Below are 21380 nucleotides of genomic sequence, written 5' to 3' on the forward strand. Positions count from 1 at the left end.
AAGTTTTTGGTTGTTCATGAGATATTAAGGATTTGAAAAGAAACTGAAGACTTGATTTGGGGTTAATAGCAGAAACATGAATATGGCCAGTTGAAAATACAAGACAGTATGAAAAGGTGATGCTTTTTCATAACATCAAATGACAAGCGACTAGTTAAGGAGGTAGTGGAAGACTATAAGAGAACCAAATGGCGAATGTCTGGGGTAAAAGTATTGTAGAAATATGCAATAAATATGATATTAAAATTGAAGAAGTAAGAAAGTATAAAAAGCAAGAACTTAAAAACGAAACAAGATAAAGTAGCAAATTAAATTAAAAGAAAAATATAAGAAAAGAAAGCAGAGATGATCAAGCTGAAGTTTGTGAATAGTAATGGAAGAAGAGATTACATAGAACTTAACACTAAGGTAGCAGTAATAATTATGAAAACAAAATTGAATGTGATAGAATTAAAAGAAAATTTTAAAACCAGGAATGATAAGGATAGACTTTGTGGGTTGTGTGTTGTGTAGTGAGATATATACAACGGAGTCCTAGCATATGGTTTAGCTATAAAGCCTGTAATGACTTGAGAAAATTTAGAAGCAATGGCATAGAATAAGGGAATTTAGAAACACCAACTAAAGATGTTGCAGGGTATATTAAATAGGCCCTTGAAGTTAGAAGAAAAGTATGTAAATGTGCTGTCTTTGTAGGAGGTAACTAATAATGAATAATTTTTCTGCAGATTTCAGGGGTTTTCACCTACTATGCTTCTAGTAGTCTGCCCACAATCACAATGTTGTGGAGAGAACAACGAGGAACCTGAAACGGACTGGTGGCTATTCTGAATTGTGGATTGGATTTTGATGGTTAACGCACTATCTCTAATGTGTAATATACTCTTAAATGCCTAAGTATGTATACGATAACGTCGACTAGTAGATATTTTAATGCGTAGAGTTCTTCTAGGAGTCTAGGACCGGGAAAATATCTCTTAAAGTAAGTAAATGTTTGACAACAGCCTGACATAATCTGAGTTTTTTTTTTTTTGGGGGGGAGGGGGGGGTGTGGAAGGTGAATGGACCGAACATTTCAAATATTGACAAGGTAACACTAATTCCTCATATTTCGTAATTGACAAAACTTCCTAATATATTTCCATTTAGAGAAGATTGAATGGGCAGCTGTTAGGAAGCAGTTATGTCTGTTCCAACCATTTGCAGTACATACATCCATTAGGCCTGAATATGTCTGAACTCGGAAACTGTCAGGCTGAAGTTATTTAGGAGCCTTTGTATATCAGCGGCCAGTTCCTCATGCATTGATTAAAAATGGGGTAATTTTGTATTGTATTACAGGGTGAGATTTCAAACAGAAAATATATGTTTTCCTATAGTAAATAACATGATTTAACGGAATTTGATGTTCATTTCAATCGGAAACAAACAAATCAACCAATTCGGCTAACTCACTTCTCTTACGAATGTACTGCGAACGATAACATTAGAAACGTTACCAATAATACACAGTGTTACCAACGTTGACGTATGGTACACAGAGTTACCAACAGCACACTGACATTACTAACGATAGCAATGATAGATATTTTCATACGTATTTTAAATAATTTCTCCATATAAGTTTTACTCAATATATAAAAAGTACAAAAAGGGCACAGAACCTAACAAACCCACTTAACCTAGCCTAGTAGTATGACAGGTCACAAACCTCAGTACATCGGACGTTGGCAGCACTGGTTACTGTATTTTTTCATGACACAATCTTTGCAACGGCGCCTCCAAAGTTTATCCCGATATAATGTTTTGTATTTTCCTCCGATTATTATAATTTCAAGAAGGTAATGTATAGAGAAGAAAAGGCTTGTTTTACGATTATATATCGATTCCCCGGTATGTTTTCCCCACCCAAAACCCCGAGTTCCCACTGGGGGTCCCCCATTATCAGAGGATATAGATGTATATATATTTCTTAAACTATTAATTTGCGACGGGAACGAGTGTCATTTTCGAAGAGAGCGTAATTTGTTCTATAAGAAAAAGTAGTAGCTTTCCTAGGTTACATTGCACTGTAATACACTACAATGAAACCAAAAATGGACCTATACTTTCCCCCCCTAACCTAACCTACAAGCCGTGTCCTTACCTACATACCTAATGGGGCAGGGCTAACACCCCCTGCGACCTCCCTTACACTGCCGTATTCTAAGTTAGCCATAATAATACATACAGGTGGCCGCTATCCTACATACACCCCGTTATTTATTTCTACACTATCAAATATTGTTATTATGCATTTGCTGTTTGTAGATTATTGGGTCACGACTGTCACGAGGTCTGCGGCTAGCATAAAAAACAAAAATCCTTCTTATCCTTGTTCGTCGTCACAAATATTGATAATTGTATGTAAGAATATGTTAATGAACTAACACCAATTATTTACTTACAGTATTGGTCTTTGCTTCAATTGCAATTAAACATTATTTCATTGGTCCTCAATTCTGGCAAGCGGTACATGTTGCGCTACATGCGATAGCCGAGTTAGCAAGTATTTTGGCGGACAAAAATTTGGTGACCCAATCACCTACACACTACCTTATTTGCCATTTCACCGTTATAAAAAATGACAGGTTTTATATAATGCAGTTCATTGGAACAAAAGTAAACATTCTTATTGATAAGGGATTTTCTTTATTGGGAAAATGTTTATCATTGTCCTTAATACGTTGTTATTAAGCTAGTTTTTCAATTTACAAAATAATATGATTTAGTGTTACATTACCAGCAGTGAAGCCAAATGGGAATCAAACATACGGTTGAAACTTGGTCTTAAGGTAAGCTAAGGGTGGTTGCAGGGGCTGTACACCTCCCTCTAGGTAAGTATATGGCTCCTAGGATAGGTTAGGTTAGGTTATGTGGTGTTCTCGTTTGTATTCCTTTTGAAATGATTTTTTTCAATCATAACTTGGAATTGTAATGCTGCTAAAATTTAAAAAATATGTTTCCTCAATTATTTGCATCAGAGTAGTTCAAAATACCTTCAAATAGATGAGTAACACTTCTTAATTTTTTCATTAGGATTATTGTGCTATAGTAAATATTTGCTGACATTTTAATTACTGACCTAGTCCGTCCCAACCAGGTACAAATTCTCTGGCTAAGGTCTACTTAGGAGGTAAGCTTGTAGGCCTAGGATAAAAGTTATTATAATTTGTTGTTAGTTATTTACTTGAGGATATATCTTAAGTTGATTAGATGGTGTCTGCATTGCTTGAGAAGTTGCTTTTGATTCAAGCTAAGGATCTGAATGTTTATTGAAATAGCAGAAGTGAATTTATATTGGTCTGTATCATGGGAGTTTAGTCAGCTATAAAAATCCTTGTAAACTAGACTTAGACAGTTTAGCAATTACAGTTGGTTTAATGGGTAGATATAAGATGCTTTAATTTGTAGCCAAATACATGAGCCATATATTTTTACTTATTGTTATCTTTTTTTGTTTTATCCATCTCTGACCATGAATTTTGGACTAAATCACCAATTAATGAGTTTTCCTAACACCCCTTCTTCTTTTTCTTCTTCTTTGTCTACATCTTTTCCCACTTCTATGTGGGGTCGATGTTTCTGGTCAGCTTTCTCCATCTACCTCTGTCCCACACCTCATCACCGGTTAATCCCTTTGATCGAAGGTCATCGTTGATACAGTCCACCCACCTTCGCTTTGGTCTCCCTCTCCTTCTCGTTCCCTGTACCTCCATTTCCATTACTCTCCTCCCAATATACTGTTCATCTCTTCTCATGAGATGACCGTACCACCTCGATCTACTTTCTTGGATCTTATCGGATAGTTTTCTAACTCCTGTGGTACCCCTAATTACCTCATTTCATATCTTATCTCTTCTTGTCACCCCACACATCCATCTCAACATTCTCATCTCTGCCACATCCATCTTCTCTTCTTATTGCCCACGTCTCCACTCCATACATCATTGCCGGTCTCACAACTGTCCTGTGTACTTTACCTTTCAACTTAACCCCTATTCTCCTTTTGCATAGTATTCCACGCACTTTTTTCCAATTCTTCCATCCTGCTTGTATTCTCCTTGTAAACTAACGTCCCCATTCTCCCCATTTTTCAACCTCAAATATTCTGTCTTTTTCCTGCTGATCTTCAATCCCCTATTTTCCATTTCTCTTCTCCACTCCTTCAGTTTCTCTTCTACTACCTCTCTCCTAGTGCTACAGTACACAGTATAACATCATCAGCGAAAAGCATACACCAAGGAAACTGATCTCTAATACCTTGTGTTACTAAGGGCTCAATGCAGACCCCCGATGTCCCACATTATTATTATTATTATTATTATTACTTGCTAAGCTACAGCCCTAGTTGGAAAAGCAGGATGCTATAGGCCCAGAGGCCCCAACAGGGAAAGTAGCTCAGTGAGGAAAGGAAACAAGGAAAATAAAATATTTTAGGAAGAGTAACATTGAAATAAATATTTCCTGTATAAACTATAAAAACTTTAACAAAACAAAAGGAAAAGAAATAAGATGGAAGAGTGTGCTTGAGTGTACCCTCAAGCAAGAGAACTCTAAACCAAGGCAGTGGAAGACCATGGTACAGAGGTTATGGCACTACCCAAGACTAGAGAACAATGGTTTGATTTTGGAGTGTCCTTCTCCTAGAAGAGCTGCTTACCATAGCTAAAGAGTCTCTTCTACCCTAACCAAGAGAAAAGTGGCCACTGAACAATTACAGTGCAGTAACCCCTTGAGTGAAGAAGAATTATTTGGTAATCTGTGTTGTCAGGTGTATGAGGACAGAGGAGAATATGTAAAGAATAGGCCAGACTATTCAGTGTGTATGTAGGCAAAAGGGAAAATGAACCGTACCCAGAGAGAAGGATCCAATGTAGTACTGTCTGGCCAGTCAAAAGACCCCATAACTCTCTAGTGGTAGTATCTCAACGGGTGGCTGGTGCCTTGGCCAACCTACTACCTACATTTACTGGGAAACTTTCTGTTAGGCCTATAATACTCTTAACATTTGTTTCTGCCCTTTCATACATATCTTGGGTGATTCTTACGTATTTCTCAGGGACTCCCTTTTCTCTCATACATCTCCACAGCTCCTGACATGGTACTCAATCGTATGCCTTCTCCATGTCAATAAAGACCATATGTAATCTTTTTCGTTTCTCCCGATGTTTTTCTATCATCTGTCTCAAAGCAAATACAGTATTGCTTCTACAGTCCCTCTTCCTGGCAATATTTGCTTCTTTGAGACAGATCATAGAAAAACATCGGGGAAACAAAAAGGATTATATATGGTATGAATTATGAGGCATCTTAATGGGAAACCGGGGTTATTTCTACACACATATAAACCTTTCTCCTTTAGTTAGGAGACGATTCTAGTGCAACTGAATCTAAGCCATTTAATTTTTAACAAGGTGTCAGTAGTTACCGGCCGGTAGCAGGGAAGCCCTGGTCTCTTGCCTGTACACTTAACAGTCACTTTGATTCTGGCCGCCAACTAACACAGACATGCTGTCAATGCTCGTACAAACTTGACTTTTTCTAACTTTTTCTCATCTTTTTCATATTGAATGTGTATGCCTGATGCTGAAGGCAGACATGCGAATCTGCCCTGGAGCGTTGAGTAAATGCAGCACTTTCACGAGTGGCACAGTGGTGAACCTCATACTTTGTGCCCTTCATACTGGGGCCATGTATACAGTTTAGATTTCTTCCTGTGATTAATGTAAGGAATGGTCACCCTCCCTGGCAGGAGGAAACAGAAGGCTAAACACGATTCTTCCCCTTTGGACCCATCCTTGAGGTTGAAGAAAGCAAATAAACTGGTTATTTCAACTCTTGGTACTTTGCCTTCTGACCCTTCACTGTCGATCTCTTCAGGAGGCAAGACACGAAAAAGTGGTGGTAAATTAACTCTTGGTCAAGTCTCGGGTCAGAGAGACTCGTTTGTTTCCCCTAGTGAAACAGGTGAGTCTCTCCCTTGGTAGGAGCCTGCTGATGGTAATTTAAGTGTAGTTGATGACACTATGCTACGCCTTTGGGCTTCCCTTGGACTAAGGGGTACTCCATCCAAAAAGGGCTAGCTTTAGCACTAAATCCCACTAAGGGGGTTGTGATGACTTTACCTTGGATGCGAGCAGCTGGCTAATATTCTGCCCTTGAGTCTGACTTCACTGTTTGCTATACATCCTATGACATTGACAAGGAACAAGGTATCAGAAAGAATTAGCTCTCCTTCTCACAAGAGATGCCGTATCCTCCAACTATAATAAGCGGCCTTGCCCTTTCGAGTCTTTAGAGCAGTGCGCGCCCTCAACTTCTGATACATGTGCTCCTAGTATTGCAAACTTTTTTTTGATAGGACACTTGGTAGCATTGATGAGTGACAAAACTAATTTGGTATCCTACATCAACCAGGAAGGAGGAACTGTGTCCGAGTCCCTCTACAAGTAGGCAAAGTAGGAACACACTTGGGTAGTCATGGGTAGTGCCATAGCCTTTGTACCATGGTCTTCCACTGCCAAGGGTTAGAGTTCTCTTGCTTGAGGGTACACTCGGGCACAGTATTCTATCTAATTTCTCTCCCTCTTGCTTTGTCAAAGTTTTTGTAGTTTATATTTTAATGTTTCTGTTCTTGAAATATTTTCTTTTTCTTTGTTTCCTTTCCTCACTGGGCTATTTTCCCTGGGCTTATAGCATCCTGCTTTTCCAGCTAGGGTTATAGCTTAGCAAGTAATAATAATAATAATGATAATAATAATTCGACAACATAAAAGGTTCATTCTGGGTAAGAGATACATAAATATATTAGCAACCACACTCAGCCGTCTGAGTCAGTTGGTAGGAGTGGAGTGGTCCCTAATACCTTGCATGGCAGAAAGGGAGCATCTCCGAGCAAAGAGCTTTTTATGAGGCGCTGCACAGATGTGTAGATATCTATATAAATCCTTGCACCTAAATAAGCAAAAGTGGAAAATCTGCTATTGATGTCGTAGATGAGATACTTCTCTAGTTTGAGTCTCTTTACAGTTGATTGCTGATTTCCTCATCTGCCTTTGCTGAGAGAATCTCCCTTCAGTTTCTGTGTTGAAGGCTATCGCTCAGCCTTGAGCTAGGTCTTTAAACAGAAGGGCTTTGACATTTCCCCTTCATGAGAATTGTCCATGCTTATGAGGAGCTTTGAGCAGTCAACCTCCCAGATGACTCGCAGACGTCCTGCGTGGGCTGTCACGAGAGTTCTCTGCTCTCACAAACATTCGTTGTATGAACTCTGGAGAAGGGAGTCAGATACTTTAAGACCCAGAACCACTGTCCACAACCCCAGGCTTGAGTTCTTCTCCATCTCCTCCCTACAAGATGCAACTAGCGATCATAATTACCTGCTTCTCTGTTTAGTTATGCTGCTACACCCCTACCTATAGAGAACTCAACGCTACAAACCAGAGCAACAGAGGCTGTTCATCAGTACTGAGATGATGAAGAAGCTGATATCTATGAATAGTCTCATTCCAAGATCATCTTGCTCTCTTACGCTGCTTTCGTGGAGTCTGCAGACAGTCTAGAGCGTGGTCTTACGAAGTAAGGGGTATCGGCTCCACTCTAGCCTTCAAGAAGAATCTGTTCATGGCACAAGTGCTGACAGTAGAAGTCTGGAAGCACCAGACAACCGTCATCGCCGACTACTTGTAGAGTTTACCACCCACAAGTCCCTGGACACATTTTCCCTGAGACTTGTGGTACTTGCTCAGCAGATTGTATAGCGAGTGCGTTTTCTCACATGAAAAGAAGCACCTCATCTTAAATAGTGGACACAATTCAATTCCAGCAGTGAAAGGTAAGCATGTCTGGCTGTTTTTCCTTTATTTTTTCCCTCTTTGGGTGCAGCAGTCATGCTTTTGTGTTGCTTGATTTATAGAATATATGCTCACTCATTGCTCATATGTTCGAACTTCATATCCTTAGGGATGTAGATTCTTCAGTGACCATGTACCAGTTCCTGGTAGAGGCCTAGCTTAACACCTGCGACATCTTCATGTTCAGGTATTTATGAGGTTTAAAGGAGTCATGACCTTCACTATTTGACAGGACGGAAGTGCATTGATGTTCCTTGGGGTCAGTTAACCAGTCAGGTTGGTTTTATGGACTTCTGCCCTTTTATGGATGAGTCTAGTAATAAGGGTTGAGGGTTTGTATTATGTGTAGAAACAAGTCACAAAATTTTAAAGTAATTTGTATTTTTCCTAACCGTAACAGCCTGAGACCTGTAAGTTATACTACCAATCTCAACCAACCTGCAGTTACTAGGTCAAAGTGACGGTTGATCTATTTGATGGATGGGCGGGGTCTACTCACCACCTGTAAGGTAACTATGTTTACCTTGTTAAAAGCTTAATGGCAATTCCAGCTTTGCTGAAGTTGTACTCCTATTAAAGGTCTAAGGTTTGTGTGATTAGGAAAAATACAAATTATTTAATGAATTTGTGATATTGATCTTTAGCTCAAGGTTGTCAGCAAGTTCGATGATATGTGAACACAAGGTAAAGTGGGACTCCTGGAGCACCTGGTATATTTTCAGCCCAATAATTTAGCACAAAGATTCTTTGCTGGTTGGTCCAGGGTAGGAATGATATAGGGTGTTAAGAGAAATCAAAACCTGAAAATTTAAGGTCTTGAAGCTCCCACTTTGTAGATACAGTATTAGCATTATGAATGGCATGGAAGAATGTACATTATGAATTCTGTTATCGAAGAGTTTTGTCTTATGATACAAGCTTGCACAGTACATTACCTATATGCAAACTTTCTTGAGCAATGTTGTGTGTGTGAAATGATATTGTTTAAATTTATAGTACTTACATATTTAATGTATTAAATTACCTGTACAGTACAATTCTTCCCTTTGCAGAATGTCACAAGGGGAAGTAGTGGAGGACTTTTATGGGGTTTACCTATTATACTGCATCAATCCGAAGTACCGGGGACGGACCTACATAGGTTTTACTGTTGATCCAAATCGACGTATCAAGCAGCACAACACTGGAGTCAAAGCTGGAGGAGCTTATAGAACTAGTAATAAGGGACCTTGGTAAGTATTATTGGAATAGAATAATGGTCAGCATTTTGAAGCTGAAATTATCAATTGATTGTGTACTTTAAAATAACAAAATTATTAGTATTGTCATAGTATAATTTTCAAAATAAGGCAGAAAATTTGTGAGTTTTTACAGTATATCTAATCTAAAAGTACTAGCAATGATTAGAGTACAGTTTAATGCAAAAAGTTTCAAGAAATTAAGTTTCCTTTACAAGTCTCCAGTCTCAATGTAGTTTTATTGTATTTGATACAGTTCAGTATTGACCATTTTGCAGTGTACTTAATTTTTAGCATAACTTGGCCAAGGGATTGTTATCACTGAGGTCTCTCATTAGACGTGTCGTGTCTCATCTGTCAAACTATTTTACTCTTAATATAGGTGTAGGTGTGTTTTGATTTCATCTTTAGTTACTATTTTCATCTGTCATCCATCAAATATTGCAGTATTGAAATTGATATTTGGAAATATTTGTCTTTTAGAAAGATATTTCATTAGACCAGATACAGTATTATTAACACCTAAGTGTATTGCATAAATTTGTGTTTGGTTTATATATATAAAGTATAAAGCTATAGCTATGGTAAAACTTGTCATTGCTAAACTAAAAGCAGTCAGAATAAAAACCAGTCTACACGCATACAAAATTTTGTCCTCTAATAGGAGAATGATTCAGCACAGCTGGAGAACTCGGCAGTTAAGACTTATAACGAGGTGTTGGCAATTAATGAAGGAGTAAACTAAGCAAGTTATAACAAAAACAATTTTAAAGGCAAAATTAGAGAAAAATTTGAATGTTCTATAATAGAGACAAAAGTCAAAGTAGAAAATACAGTATATCTATAACTATCATGACAACATTTTACCTTAAGAAAAAGAAAAGAAAAAGGATATTTAAATACTGAAAAATCTGACAATGTCCGCAATAGAACAAGGAAATTATACTATGGGATCCTCACAAAAATAAGGAAGATGAGAACCTCCATAGGCATATCTTTTGCAAATTGCAAATAATAAGATTAGTTAAAACGGTATGTAATGCATATAAAATTTCATAAAAATACTTTAATTGTAAAAGCACCCATCGCTACAGTACTGTAATGAGTGGGTGGATTCTTCTATAATGGAATATTAACTTAAGATATAGAATAAGGACTAAATTAGACGTTACAGCTAAGGGTGCTTGACAACTCAGCACTATGCCATGTAGTGTAGCATAAGTTTATTGAGAATGAAATGTATTTGATATTTTGTATATTAAAATTGATCTAAATAAAGCCTCCCATATTTTACTTTCATATCATGCTTAACTTTCAGGGAGATGGTTCTCATTGTCCATGGATTTCCAAATGATATTTCTGCATTGCGGGTAAGTTTTTACTTTATTGCACGATACGTTATATTGCTTGCTATAACTTGTCATACAAAACAAATTCAGTAGACGTATAGAAACTGTTAGAAAAACCAAAGTATGTGACTATTGAATCGCCTTCTTTACAACATAGTTTGCTTGCCACCTTTTGAGGCCCCTCTTAACACAAAATCATCTCAATGTTACCATTAAACACTTGAAACTGGTACCTGACACAAGTATGAGAAGCAGTACTAAGACCTACCACTTTTTCAATACAGTATTGGAACCAATGTATCTTTCAATCATTGGAGGTATAGTGAGAAATTCAGTTTCATAGAATTGTTGATCTGTTACACTTTAACTTTAGTCATTTGCTGGGGATTAGTAGCAGAGCCTCATGCGAGGCAATAAGTCTCCTCCCTGTGATGTCACTTATCCAAAATGGGTCTGTTTTTTTTTTCTGAATATTCATGAATTGTTGGAATGGCAAATTTCAATTACAGAGGATCATAAACTAAGTAATTTGAATCTTATTATGATAGGTTTGAAACTCACACAAGAATTGTTCAAAAGATTTTCATGCTTATTTAATTTAAGAAAATTTATAAATTAAGATGAATGTTTCAAAGTAAGTAATTTTTTATCATTAGATGTACCTTTTACACTGTAGTTTGAATGGGCTTGGCAGCACCCTGAAAAAAGTCGTCGATTACGAAATGTTGACCGGAAGAAAAGTAGTGAAAAGAGGTTTGACTTTTGTTTAAGAGTTCTTGCTACTATGCTACAAACCAAACCTTGGGCACGTCTTCCATTAACCTTAAGGTGGTTGAAACAAGAATACATGAAAGAATTTCCCGTGAGTATCATTTGCCACTTTCAATTATAATAAGATATACTTCTTTTAACACTTATGTGGAATAATCGTTATCATAAATGTTATTAAATTCATAAGTCGCTTGAAAATATTTTAAAAGTAAATCTGTTCTTTCAATTTAGAAACATTGTCTAGTAATAACAGAAGTCCAAATTATACATTTAGCAAAGACTTGGGAATTTTTGTCCTTTTATTTATAATTCTTTCTTCAATTATTCATTTATGTATCGGCTGTTACTTACATATATGTCTGCCCTTGTTTTCCAAATTTAGTGGATAAGTGGGTATCTAAAAGCGCACTAATTTTTCACTGTAATGCAACTCATTTTTGTCTTTTAATGACCCTTCAAGCTTCAAATACTAACCTAGATTCTACAGGTGTTTTTAAAGTATTCTTTGCCATTCAAATGTTTGAACTACCGATGTGAATTGTATTTTAGGTTGCATATGTCAAATTTTTTTTCAAAACAAAATTGATGTAATTGAGTCTTCATGCTTTAATCATCCAATCTACTGGTTTCCCAACCTCTTAACCACATTCTCTCTCCCAGTTCCCTCTCCCCTGTCATGCTCAACCAACAGCACCTTATTTTTACAAGACTGAATAGAGAATTGAAAGGTTTTTCACGTATTAAGTGAGTTATTTGTATCATTTAAGTTTAAGCTGCTTAGGAATTCACAAATTGATTTTGGTGTTATTTAATGAAATTTTTTTTATTTTGTTATAACACTCTAACTGTTATTTTGCAAAAGAGGTAGGGAGTAAAAGTATTAGTATATACAGTACTTTAATATTTTAAAGAAATACAAGAACATGTCTATTGTTTTGTATAAGTATCATGAGATGATACTTCCAAGCCCAATTGTGCGACATCCGACTGCTTGGAGTCTATTTACTGTATCCTCAGTTTAATTCCCTCTAGATTGTTTATTATAGGCTCTAAAAGACAGTCTACCAATAGCACATATGAGACAATGGAAGGTTTATTGTGCAAAGCTAGGAATCTTTCCATGACTAGAACTAGCTTGGATAATATTGATAATTTTTTTTGTATGACAAGAAACTCTATTTCAGCCATTAATTTTGTCCTGAAGCATCTTTGATTAGATATTTGTTTCAGGTATCATAGCAGATTTATTCAGATGATTTAATATTGAAAGAACTCTGATAGCAAGGTCAAATTTCTAGGATTTGGATGTAGTTTTACAGTATTTAAAAAGGACAGGATTTGAAAAATTTGTCTCAAGGATATCACGATTAAAATACCTTTTCTGTTGACATTAGCTTCAGCTAAATGCATAAGTGAAATGTGTTGTCTGTCAAAGTAGGCTTTGGAGAACACAATATGATGTTCTCTTACCTTCCTTCAGACTTCAGAGCCAAAAAATTATTTTAAGGATAAGAGTTTGCCTCAATTCTTTCACATCCTTTCACTAAATCTGGATAAAGGCACTTCAGCAGAAAATAGTTTTCTTTGTTCAGAAAGAGCTGTACAGTTGTATTTGTACATATTAAGTTAGTAGAGGTGCAATGTCCCTAATTTCTTCTGTGGCCTGAAAGTCCCTAATCGCCCATTAATCAAAACTGCTATGTCATTCCTAGTTATAAATTTGGTCACAGAAGCTCAATAGGAATTAGATCCAAATATAGTAAAAGGCTTCAAAGTGAAGGTACATATTAGGAATGTAGCCATTTCCCTTAACTTTTGTAGACATATTTCTTTGGAAAGAGTTTTGGCAGCAGCTCAATGGCATACCAAGTTGGTTTTTACAAAACATTATCTTGAAGAAGCAGGGTTTGCTTATGAAGACTGCTGGGCTCTAGGCCCCATAGTTGCAGCAGTTATTTGAGTTCAGTTAATTCATTACATTTATCTATGAATATGGGGTTGTATTTAATATTCAGTTTAGAATCAATCAGAAGTAAACAATCTGGAGTCTTGTATTTCAAACCAAATGAATGGTCTCCAGTCCCGTATTTCAAACTGTATTTTTTAAATGGTTTATCAGAAGTAATCTAGACCTGGTTATCCCTCTTTCCTTCAATTGTGCTCCATCTCTAACAGTGTGTAGGAGTCGGCAAAAGAACATCAGGGAAGGGTCATAGAAATATACAGAATTTTAATACTGTAATAAAATTTCTTATTTCTCTACTAACCTGATGTTGATATACTGTACATGCGTACCCTCCTCCCCACTGTCTCATGGTATCAAGTGGTAGTGCTGATTTTGATTTCAAAACTCAAGAGACAAAGAGTATCTGGCAAGCCAGTTCTGGACTTCTTGCCACCTAATGCTTAAAGGTTTTATTCACTTGTTAAGGTCACATTTATTGATAGGAAAGACAATTGGAAAATATTATGGGAAAGGGCTAATTAAACTAAACTAATGTAGGAGAGGAAGCAATATGAACAGAGGGGCGAGTATAAAAATAAGAATTTTATTTCTTTGTGGGGGGGTAAAAAAGCCTGAGAATTGATTATTATAGCTTGGTGACTACAAGGCAATTATTGAAATAATAAATTTGATTAAAAATAGATTTAAAAAAAAGCCATCACATACGCTTTGATGACTCAACCTCCCAGCCCTACCGATTTCAAAGTTTCATGTCCAAAGAACACAAAGCAGAAGACAAGTGTATGATTATAACTGGGAGCACCTGAGGATTCAGCTGGTGAATTACTTTCAAGCCGACTGAATTGTTTAAAATACATGTATATAGATGACCTTAAATTTGTGCTGTATGTGACTGATTGATTTTTATTATGAAAAGTTTACTTTGATTTTTAAAAGATCCCCTTTTTATTGAATTGATGATTTATTGTTGAACTTGCAATGGTTCTTATTATGTGAGGTTATTAATTTATTTTCTCATGATTGCTGTTTCTTCTACCTAAGGTGGGGATGGAAGCCCCTTTACATATGCCAATTGCTTATGGCCCTGTTAAACCCCAGAAAGTATCATCACCTGTGAAACAAGATTCTTCAGTTGACAGCAGACAAGAGTTTTCTTATTGCGTATTATGTGAAGATCTTATAAAGTCATCTGACTTAATGAGGTATGTGATTTGTTATAACATTTAATTAAAAAGCTATGATTTAGTTATGTATATTGATACAAACTGGCCTTTTTTTATTGTTAGACTTGATTTTCATTAGGTAAGCTTAGTTGTTACAATTTCCTTTTATTCAGTTTTGAAGGAATCATTAGAATAAAATAGGGTTACTTTCCAATTAAGAGCAAGAATTCAGGATGTAAAAAACAACCTTTGAAATTCATATGAGAAAATTGGAATTTTTGAAACCCATCACTTGAAATAAGAAAAACTTCATAGCAGATATCTCCATGTCTGTAATAAAATTTATTTAGATACCTTTGATTCACCGTGCTTCCCTCGGCGTAGCTTCTCTTCTATTTGACATTAAAAGGTTGGAATAACTCCCACTCTACCTGACTCCAATAATCTTCCCTACTATGTTATGGTTGAGCTCTCCATATGTGTGCTCTATGGTAAAAAATATTCTCTTGGGTATGCTTCATATTTGAAGTTGAACTAGAACCCAAGAAATCTATTGGCAACACTAAGCTTTGGTGGGGGGTGTGGGAAATTAGGTGAACTGCATGTATGTATAGTAGAACCTCACAATTATGGACACATTTATAAGAGATTCCGAATATAATGGACAAAATCCAGATAACCAGAATCGTGTTCAGTTAGCGTTGTTAAGAAGTACAAAGTTTTGAGATATTTATATATATTTACATAAAGGTAATTAAACCATTTTTACCTTATTTATCTTTGTAATAAATAGCCTATTTGAGGAATAATTCTATATTAATGAAATCAATATTTTCCATGGGGTCCCATGTAAACACTGTCAGCTTATTTAGTCATTGGCCGATTTCAAGCTATACCTGTTAAGGATATGCACACATATGAATAACAAATAGTATTCTCAATATACAGTAATTTCCAAACTTATTCAAAACATCTTATAATAAATATTGCACAATGAATGTTAGCAATGGGGTCACTAACTTTAAGTAGGGTCCCACTGTGCTTGTTATTTTGAAAAGGCAACAACATGCCAGAAAAATGGTCCCAGCAGCCTTGAATCTTCATTAATTATGAGTGCCATTGGACATTTTTACATTGGGTGAAATTTACTCTGTTTAGCATCATAGGACGTAATTTATGCCTGGGGAAAAAAAATTGCAATTGTTCAGTACAGTATGTAGAAAGCAAACGTAATGGTTCTGAGCACACATAGGAGTAGTGTTTATGCCGCACATTGTGACCATGAGTCCGCAGAATGATCTCTGGGTGGTATTTTTAGTGAAAGTTCTCAGCCTCCAACAGATCTGGGCATTAATCACAGGACTGAATTTGTGTCCCAGTGTTTGCTCATCTCTGCCATTTTGTATCCTTTTTTGTTTTTAAGATTTTAGGTCATTTTTAAAAAGTTGAGCTATTTTGTTGTTAGATAAAAGATCTAAAAACCAATGGGTATTTGTGATACTGTACTAAAGGGCAAACCTTTGGCAAGGCATCTTGATGTTGGTGATGCAGGTGGCCACAAGCAAGTGGAGCCATAAACAAATTGCGTTGTACAGGAAGACGAATGGAAAGAATGATTTCATGTATATGCTGAAAACTTATGAATGTACTAAACTGATTCCCAGAAAGCCTAGACTCTGATGACATGTTTCATAAGATCACCCAGTCTTCTCCTTTGCATCTTCACTAATACCTTTGGTAACTGTTTCTGGATAGGATGCTTGAGTTTTTAGCTAAGAAAGATAATTCCTCCCTCTCCTTGAAGAACTATTGCAAGCGTCGGTAAACTTGTGGCCTTTCGGAGAGAGAGAAGAGTACTATAATTAATTACGATATTCTTTTGTCTCATAACCCTGACTGTAGGTCTCCTGTTTTTAGCAAAAAACAAACCTTCTTTTTAGCACCTTGTACTGGGTGAGTCAAAGATTACTTAATATTTCTTAAGCATCAATTAACAATGGAGTTGGTAATTTACCGACTTCCCTTAGTTGCAGGGAAATACAGTTAAACCTCCCAATAACGGACTACAGTAATATCCTTGAGCAGTAGCTTGAATCAGTTGACAGTGTTTACATGTTCTCAGCTGGGCTTGAATATGTAATTTCCAAACTTATTTGAAGCATCTTATAATAAATATTGCACAAATATCAATATATTATAGATTATCATAGTTTGCATACAGTTTACTAATAGCTATTAGTATCATTAGTTATCAAGTGGATGTGTAAATGCATTCGTTCGTTTGTTGTGTTTGACAATAGAAGTAGCAAAACAATGGTTTCCTTTTAGGCATCATATGTGGGAAAATCATGATATAGAAATGGCTTTGTTTAGTTTATTTTGAATTTCTAAGTATTCAGTAAGTAAAATAACATTTGTAATAACATCATCTTTACATATATTAAGAATACTGTACCATTTCTTATTTGTGTGTGTGCATATTCTTGAGTGGTTACTTTAAATCATCTGATGACAATATCAGCTGAATGTACTGTATTTACATATTCCCAGATGTGCTTTCATAGAAAAAGTTTATTTCATGGGCTATTTATTATGAAGATAAACCAATAATGAATAAGGAAAAAATGGTTTTATTACCTTTTAGAAAAATTTATAACCAATAACTATAAATATCTCAACTATGTTCTAAGAATGGTAACCTTTGCCAACTAAATGCTACTCTTATCTGAATTAGTCCATTATATCCAAGGTATCCAAAGTCCATAATAACAGTGTCTATTGTTGACAGGTTCTAACGTACTGTACTTAACTTTGACAATGACCTCAAGAATTCAGAGATTTTATGTTTAGTGTTCAGCAACAGTATAAGTATAGCACAAAGTATGAGTTGAAAATTTGTTTGGGATAAAATGCTTGTGTATTATTGTTAGTACTGTACTGCAATACTATTTGTTCATACTGTAGTATATATATTTTAGTCCTTATTTATATTGGAATTTTATTGCTTTTCCTCTACTGGGTTTTCGTGCTTTACCTTTTCAGATGTCTGAAGTCAACCTGCAAGATGACTGCTCATGTGAGATGCCTTGCTCATCACATGTTGAAGGATGAATGTCCTGATACATTACTACCCCTGGAGGGACTGTGTCCCATTTGCAACAGTAATTTACTGTGGGGTGACCTGGTTAGGCTGAAACGTGGTTGTTACAGGAATTCTGAAGACTTAGAAGAGCACTGGGCAGAATCACTCACAAATGATGATGATTCATCCTGATAAGTGTTGTTTATATGCATAGTTCTCTGTCTTTTTATTTACAATTTTTTTTATTATGTTTTAACTACAATCATCTCTCATTAAATCATATAGGTTGCTGCTAAAAAGTGTTTTTGATGTAGGTACTAAATTATATCAATCACTTACTCTAAATATTGTAATATTTAAAGCTTTATTTGTTCCATTGCCATTGAATGGCTTCTCATGCTCCAATGCTGGCCATATATCCCAGATTAATAACTTTAAATCCTAAAAAGGGAGAAGTTTAAATATCAAGTTTTCAAAATAGTCATGAGACATTCCATAAAGTGGGGCCTTTACGAAACATCCCTATAAACACTTTCTAAATGAGCTCCAAATTTAACGGAAAGTTGAGAGTGATTGAAGTAGATACCGGTAGTCTATAGTATATTTTTAAAAATCATTTAAAAAAAATTTTTATTGCTTTATTCATAAATTTAATCTTTTATAAAATCTTGACATTCTTTTTTAAACCAGATACAGTGATACCTCTGGATACGAAAGTTTCTGCTTACGAAAAATTCAGGATGCGAAAAGTGATTCGAAGATTTTTATGCCCCAGGATACGGATAAAATTTCAGGATACGAAAACCTTACGAGATCCCAACTCTTCGCCGAGAGTAATTTTAAAAAGCGCGCGCCGCCTGACTTTGAACTTGGGTAGACTCACTTACAGCCTCCCGCTCACCCATTGGTTATCTCCCTACTCAGACGCTAGCTGACGCCATAAGATCCTGCTTTCCTATTGGTCGGCAACTATCCCAGCTTGCCTACGCACGGGCGTTCATCTCTCTCTCTCTCTCTTTTCGTTCCGACCGCGGTATCGTTAACAGACATTGTTTGCTTTCGCTTGTTTGACTTAGTGTTAATATACAGTACATTCGTACGCCACGTGTTATCGTTAATAAACATTCGTTACTGTGCACTGTACTGTATTAGTGTTTACTATACATAGACTGTATATAACGTAACGTAGTGTATTATATTACGTTTGCCTAACGCATTTTAGAAATGTGTTGAAAAGTAGGCAGAAACAAGCTTCAATGGATAGTTTCTTATTAAAGAGGCCAGCGGTATTAGTAGGCCAAGACGAAGGTGAAAGTGAAGAAAAGAAACAGAAAAGAGGAAGGGATGAAGAATTAGAAGGTGAAAGTAAAGAAAAGAAACAGAAAAAAGAAAGTGATGAAGAAGTAGAAGAGATTTAGAAAATAAGAAAAACGTAAAGTTATAAAAAAGCAAAAAAAAAAAAATTCAATTTTAAGTTTTATGTTACCGTTAAGTGTTAAAGTAATTTTTTCTTTCATTTTATAGTTTTCCATACGTAATGTTAAGTGTTAATTATTTCTTCCATTTTTTTATTTCGTAAAGTGTGTAAATTACTGTACGTAGTCTGTCACTTGTTACGTAGTGTATTATATTACGTTTGCCTAATGCCTTTTAGAAATGTGTTGAAAAGTAGGCAGAAACAAGCTTCAATGGATAGTTTCTTATTAAAGAGGCCAGCGGTATTAGTAGGCCAAGACGAAGGTGAAAGTGAAGAAAAGAAACAGAAAAGAGGAAGGGATAAAGAATTATAAGGTGAAAGTAAAGAAAAGAAACAGAAAAAAGAAAGTGATGAAGAAGTAGAAGAGATTTAGAAAATAAGAAAAACGTAAAGTTATAAAAGAGCAAAAAAAAAAAAAATTCAATTTTAAGTTTTATGTTACCGTTAAGTGTTAAAGTAATTTTTTCTTTCATTTTATAGTTTTCCATACGTAATGTTAAGTGTTAATTATTTCTTCCATTTTTTTATTTCGTAAAGTTTAAGTGTTAATGTGTTAAGTGTGTAAATTACTGTACGTAGTCTGTCACTTGTTACGTTTTCTGCCTTATGCCATCCTCCTCTGCCGCGACTTCGCTATCGGACATCGTCTCAATCAAAAGGTAAGTTTCAACTTTTTTGTTACACTAATTAACTGTAACCTTTTTTTCAGAGTGTACAGGTATCAATCATTAATTTAGGTGTACGTACAGGTAACAATACACCTTCACTGATCTAAATGCTTTACGTACATACAGTACCGTAACTTTTATACAGTAGTAAAGAAAACGGACCGTTTTCTTTGGGCTTGGGGGGGATAACTTGGCTATAACTATATTATTGAATAATCTCATAGTGGTTTCTGGAATGGATTAGGCTGTTTTTAACGGTTGTGTTAATTATTGAATGATAGAAATGGCTACATTGCATGTTTATTACTACAGTTTAGCGTGTTTATGAAAGAAAGGGTGACTTTTTATAAGGCTTGGAATGGATTAGGCTATTTACATGTAAAACAAGACTCAGGATACGAAAATATCAGGATACGAAACCGCATCCTGAACGGATTAATTTCGTATCCTGAGGCATCACTGTATACTCTCTAAAAACACATTTTAAGACAACTTACATTTACTGTAGACATCCTTACAAATGCGTACGTAAATGAAAAACTTTAAATTAGGACATTCATTAACATATGTGCTATTTGGCAAGGCTACGCCATCGACCAAACTATATGTCCTTACTGCGACCAAAAAGTATAGCTGTATTTAAATTAAATCATATTTAATGACTGATGTTTCACTTAAATCTATCCATTAATAATTATTGTAATATTCACATACTATTATCGTAATTATTATAAAATAAACTCACAACGAAAATACCTAAGATTTTCCAAATCTTGGTTATTAATATAATATATTGGTCATATTCTGCTTAATGTTATTTGCAACAACTACGGTAATTGTTTGCTATTGTATGAAAGTTGAAATGTAAGCAAAACAGCTGCTGTTGTCTGAATTGGTTATTCATAACAAAACAGCCGTTATCATTCAGTCTCTTTTGCCTTTTTAACTTATTGAACTAGAAGTTGGGATGAGAGTGTCCTCCAGAGGAACCCGACGTGGAGGAGACAGAGAACAGGAGTGGGGTTGTGATTTCTTCCACCTCAAAGAAGATCCTGAAGGTAAAGAAGCCCTCCATGGCCTCTTCCTCTTCCTGCTGTACGCTTCCCACTGGGAGGATGGCCACTCCCGACACTCGTTGCAGAGTGAGACCTGGCTGTTGGAGTGTCCTCTGTAAACTGGGCACAAAAGATGAGGATCAGTCTTTTCTGGACATAAAGGTGGCACACTTACGTCTGGCACCCCCGGGCACACCTGCATATTCGATATCCTCGCCGCAACAAACATGCTGAGAAAGAATCAAGTTAGGAAATACTAGTGTAAATCAGACTCCAGTGGTAGGACAGCCAACTCACATCAATGGCTGAAATCAAAGTGGTTTGTCAGTGAGCCACTGGGAAAACTACTGACAGGTAACTACTGGTTTGTTGTTCTCATCATTAATCTTAACAGCTGTGTACTTCAACTTTGCTTATTTTTATTTTATGTAAAGGACGACTGTTTGTATATGTATCGGAACAAATGAAGATTTTTCCTTTGTCAAAATGCCTTAATTGTACAACTGCTGGGTCTTAACTCTGTCGCACTTGCAATGAATGGCCTCGCAAGCCCCAGTACTGGGCCTTATGGTACAAATTTATAAATCATAACTTATATTGCTCACTCATCTGTACAACTGGCCCCTTGGCATGGATTTATAAATACTGTAGCAATTTTTTTAAAAAAGGTTACTGTAATGTTTAGTGTATGTTCATTAGAAGAGAGCTAAGTGAAA

At 35.9% G+C, this 21380-nt stretch overlaps 1 protein-coding gene across 4 annotated transcripts in view; it reads left to right on the top strand.

Moving 5' to 3' along the window:
• Positions 1 to 18178, top strand: part of slx1 (Nuclease slx1) — a 29486-nt gene extending 11308 nt beyond the window's left edge. Inside the window, exons 2-7 of one of the 4 annotated variants that reach the window (XM_068349892.1) lie at positions 729 to 982; positions 8948 to 9127; positions 10452 to 10503; positions 11159 to 11344; positions 14261 to 14421; positions 17425 to 18177. In XM_068349892.1, coding sequence (XP_068205993.1) covers positions 8949 to 9127; positions 10452 to 10503; positions 11159 to 11344; positions 14261 to 14421; positions 17425 to 17656 — 810 coding nt within the window. In that variant the 5' untranslated portion in view covers positions 729 to 982; position 8948 and the 3' untranslated portion in view covers positions 17657 to 18177. Of the gene's footprint in view, positions 1 to 728; positions 983 to 1050; positions 1091 to 8360; positions 8405 to 8947; positions 9128 to 10451; positions 10504 to 11158; positions 11345 to 14260; positions 14422 to 17424 lie in introns of those variants that run through there. The other 3 variants (XM_068349891.1, XM_068349890.1, XM_068349893.1) reach the window with 3 other exon arrangements.
• Positions 18179 to 21380: the final 3202 nt, after the last annotated feature.

Source organism: Palaemon carinicauda, chromosome 26 (genome assembly GCF_036898095.1).
Source record: "Palaemon carinicauda isolate YSFRI2023 chromosome 26, ASM3689809v2, whole genome shotgun sequence".
NCBI classification, from domain to species: domain Eukaryota; kingdom Metazoa; phylum Arthropoda; class Malacostraca; order Decapoda; family Palaemonidae; genus Palaemon; species Palaemon carinicauda.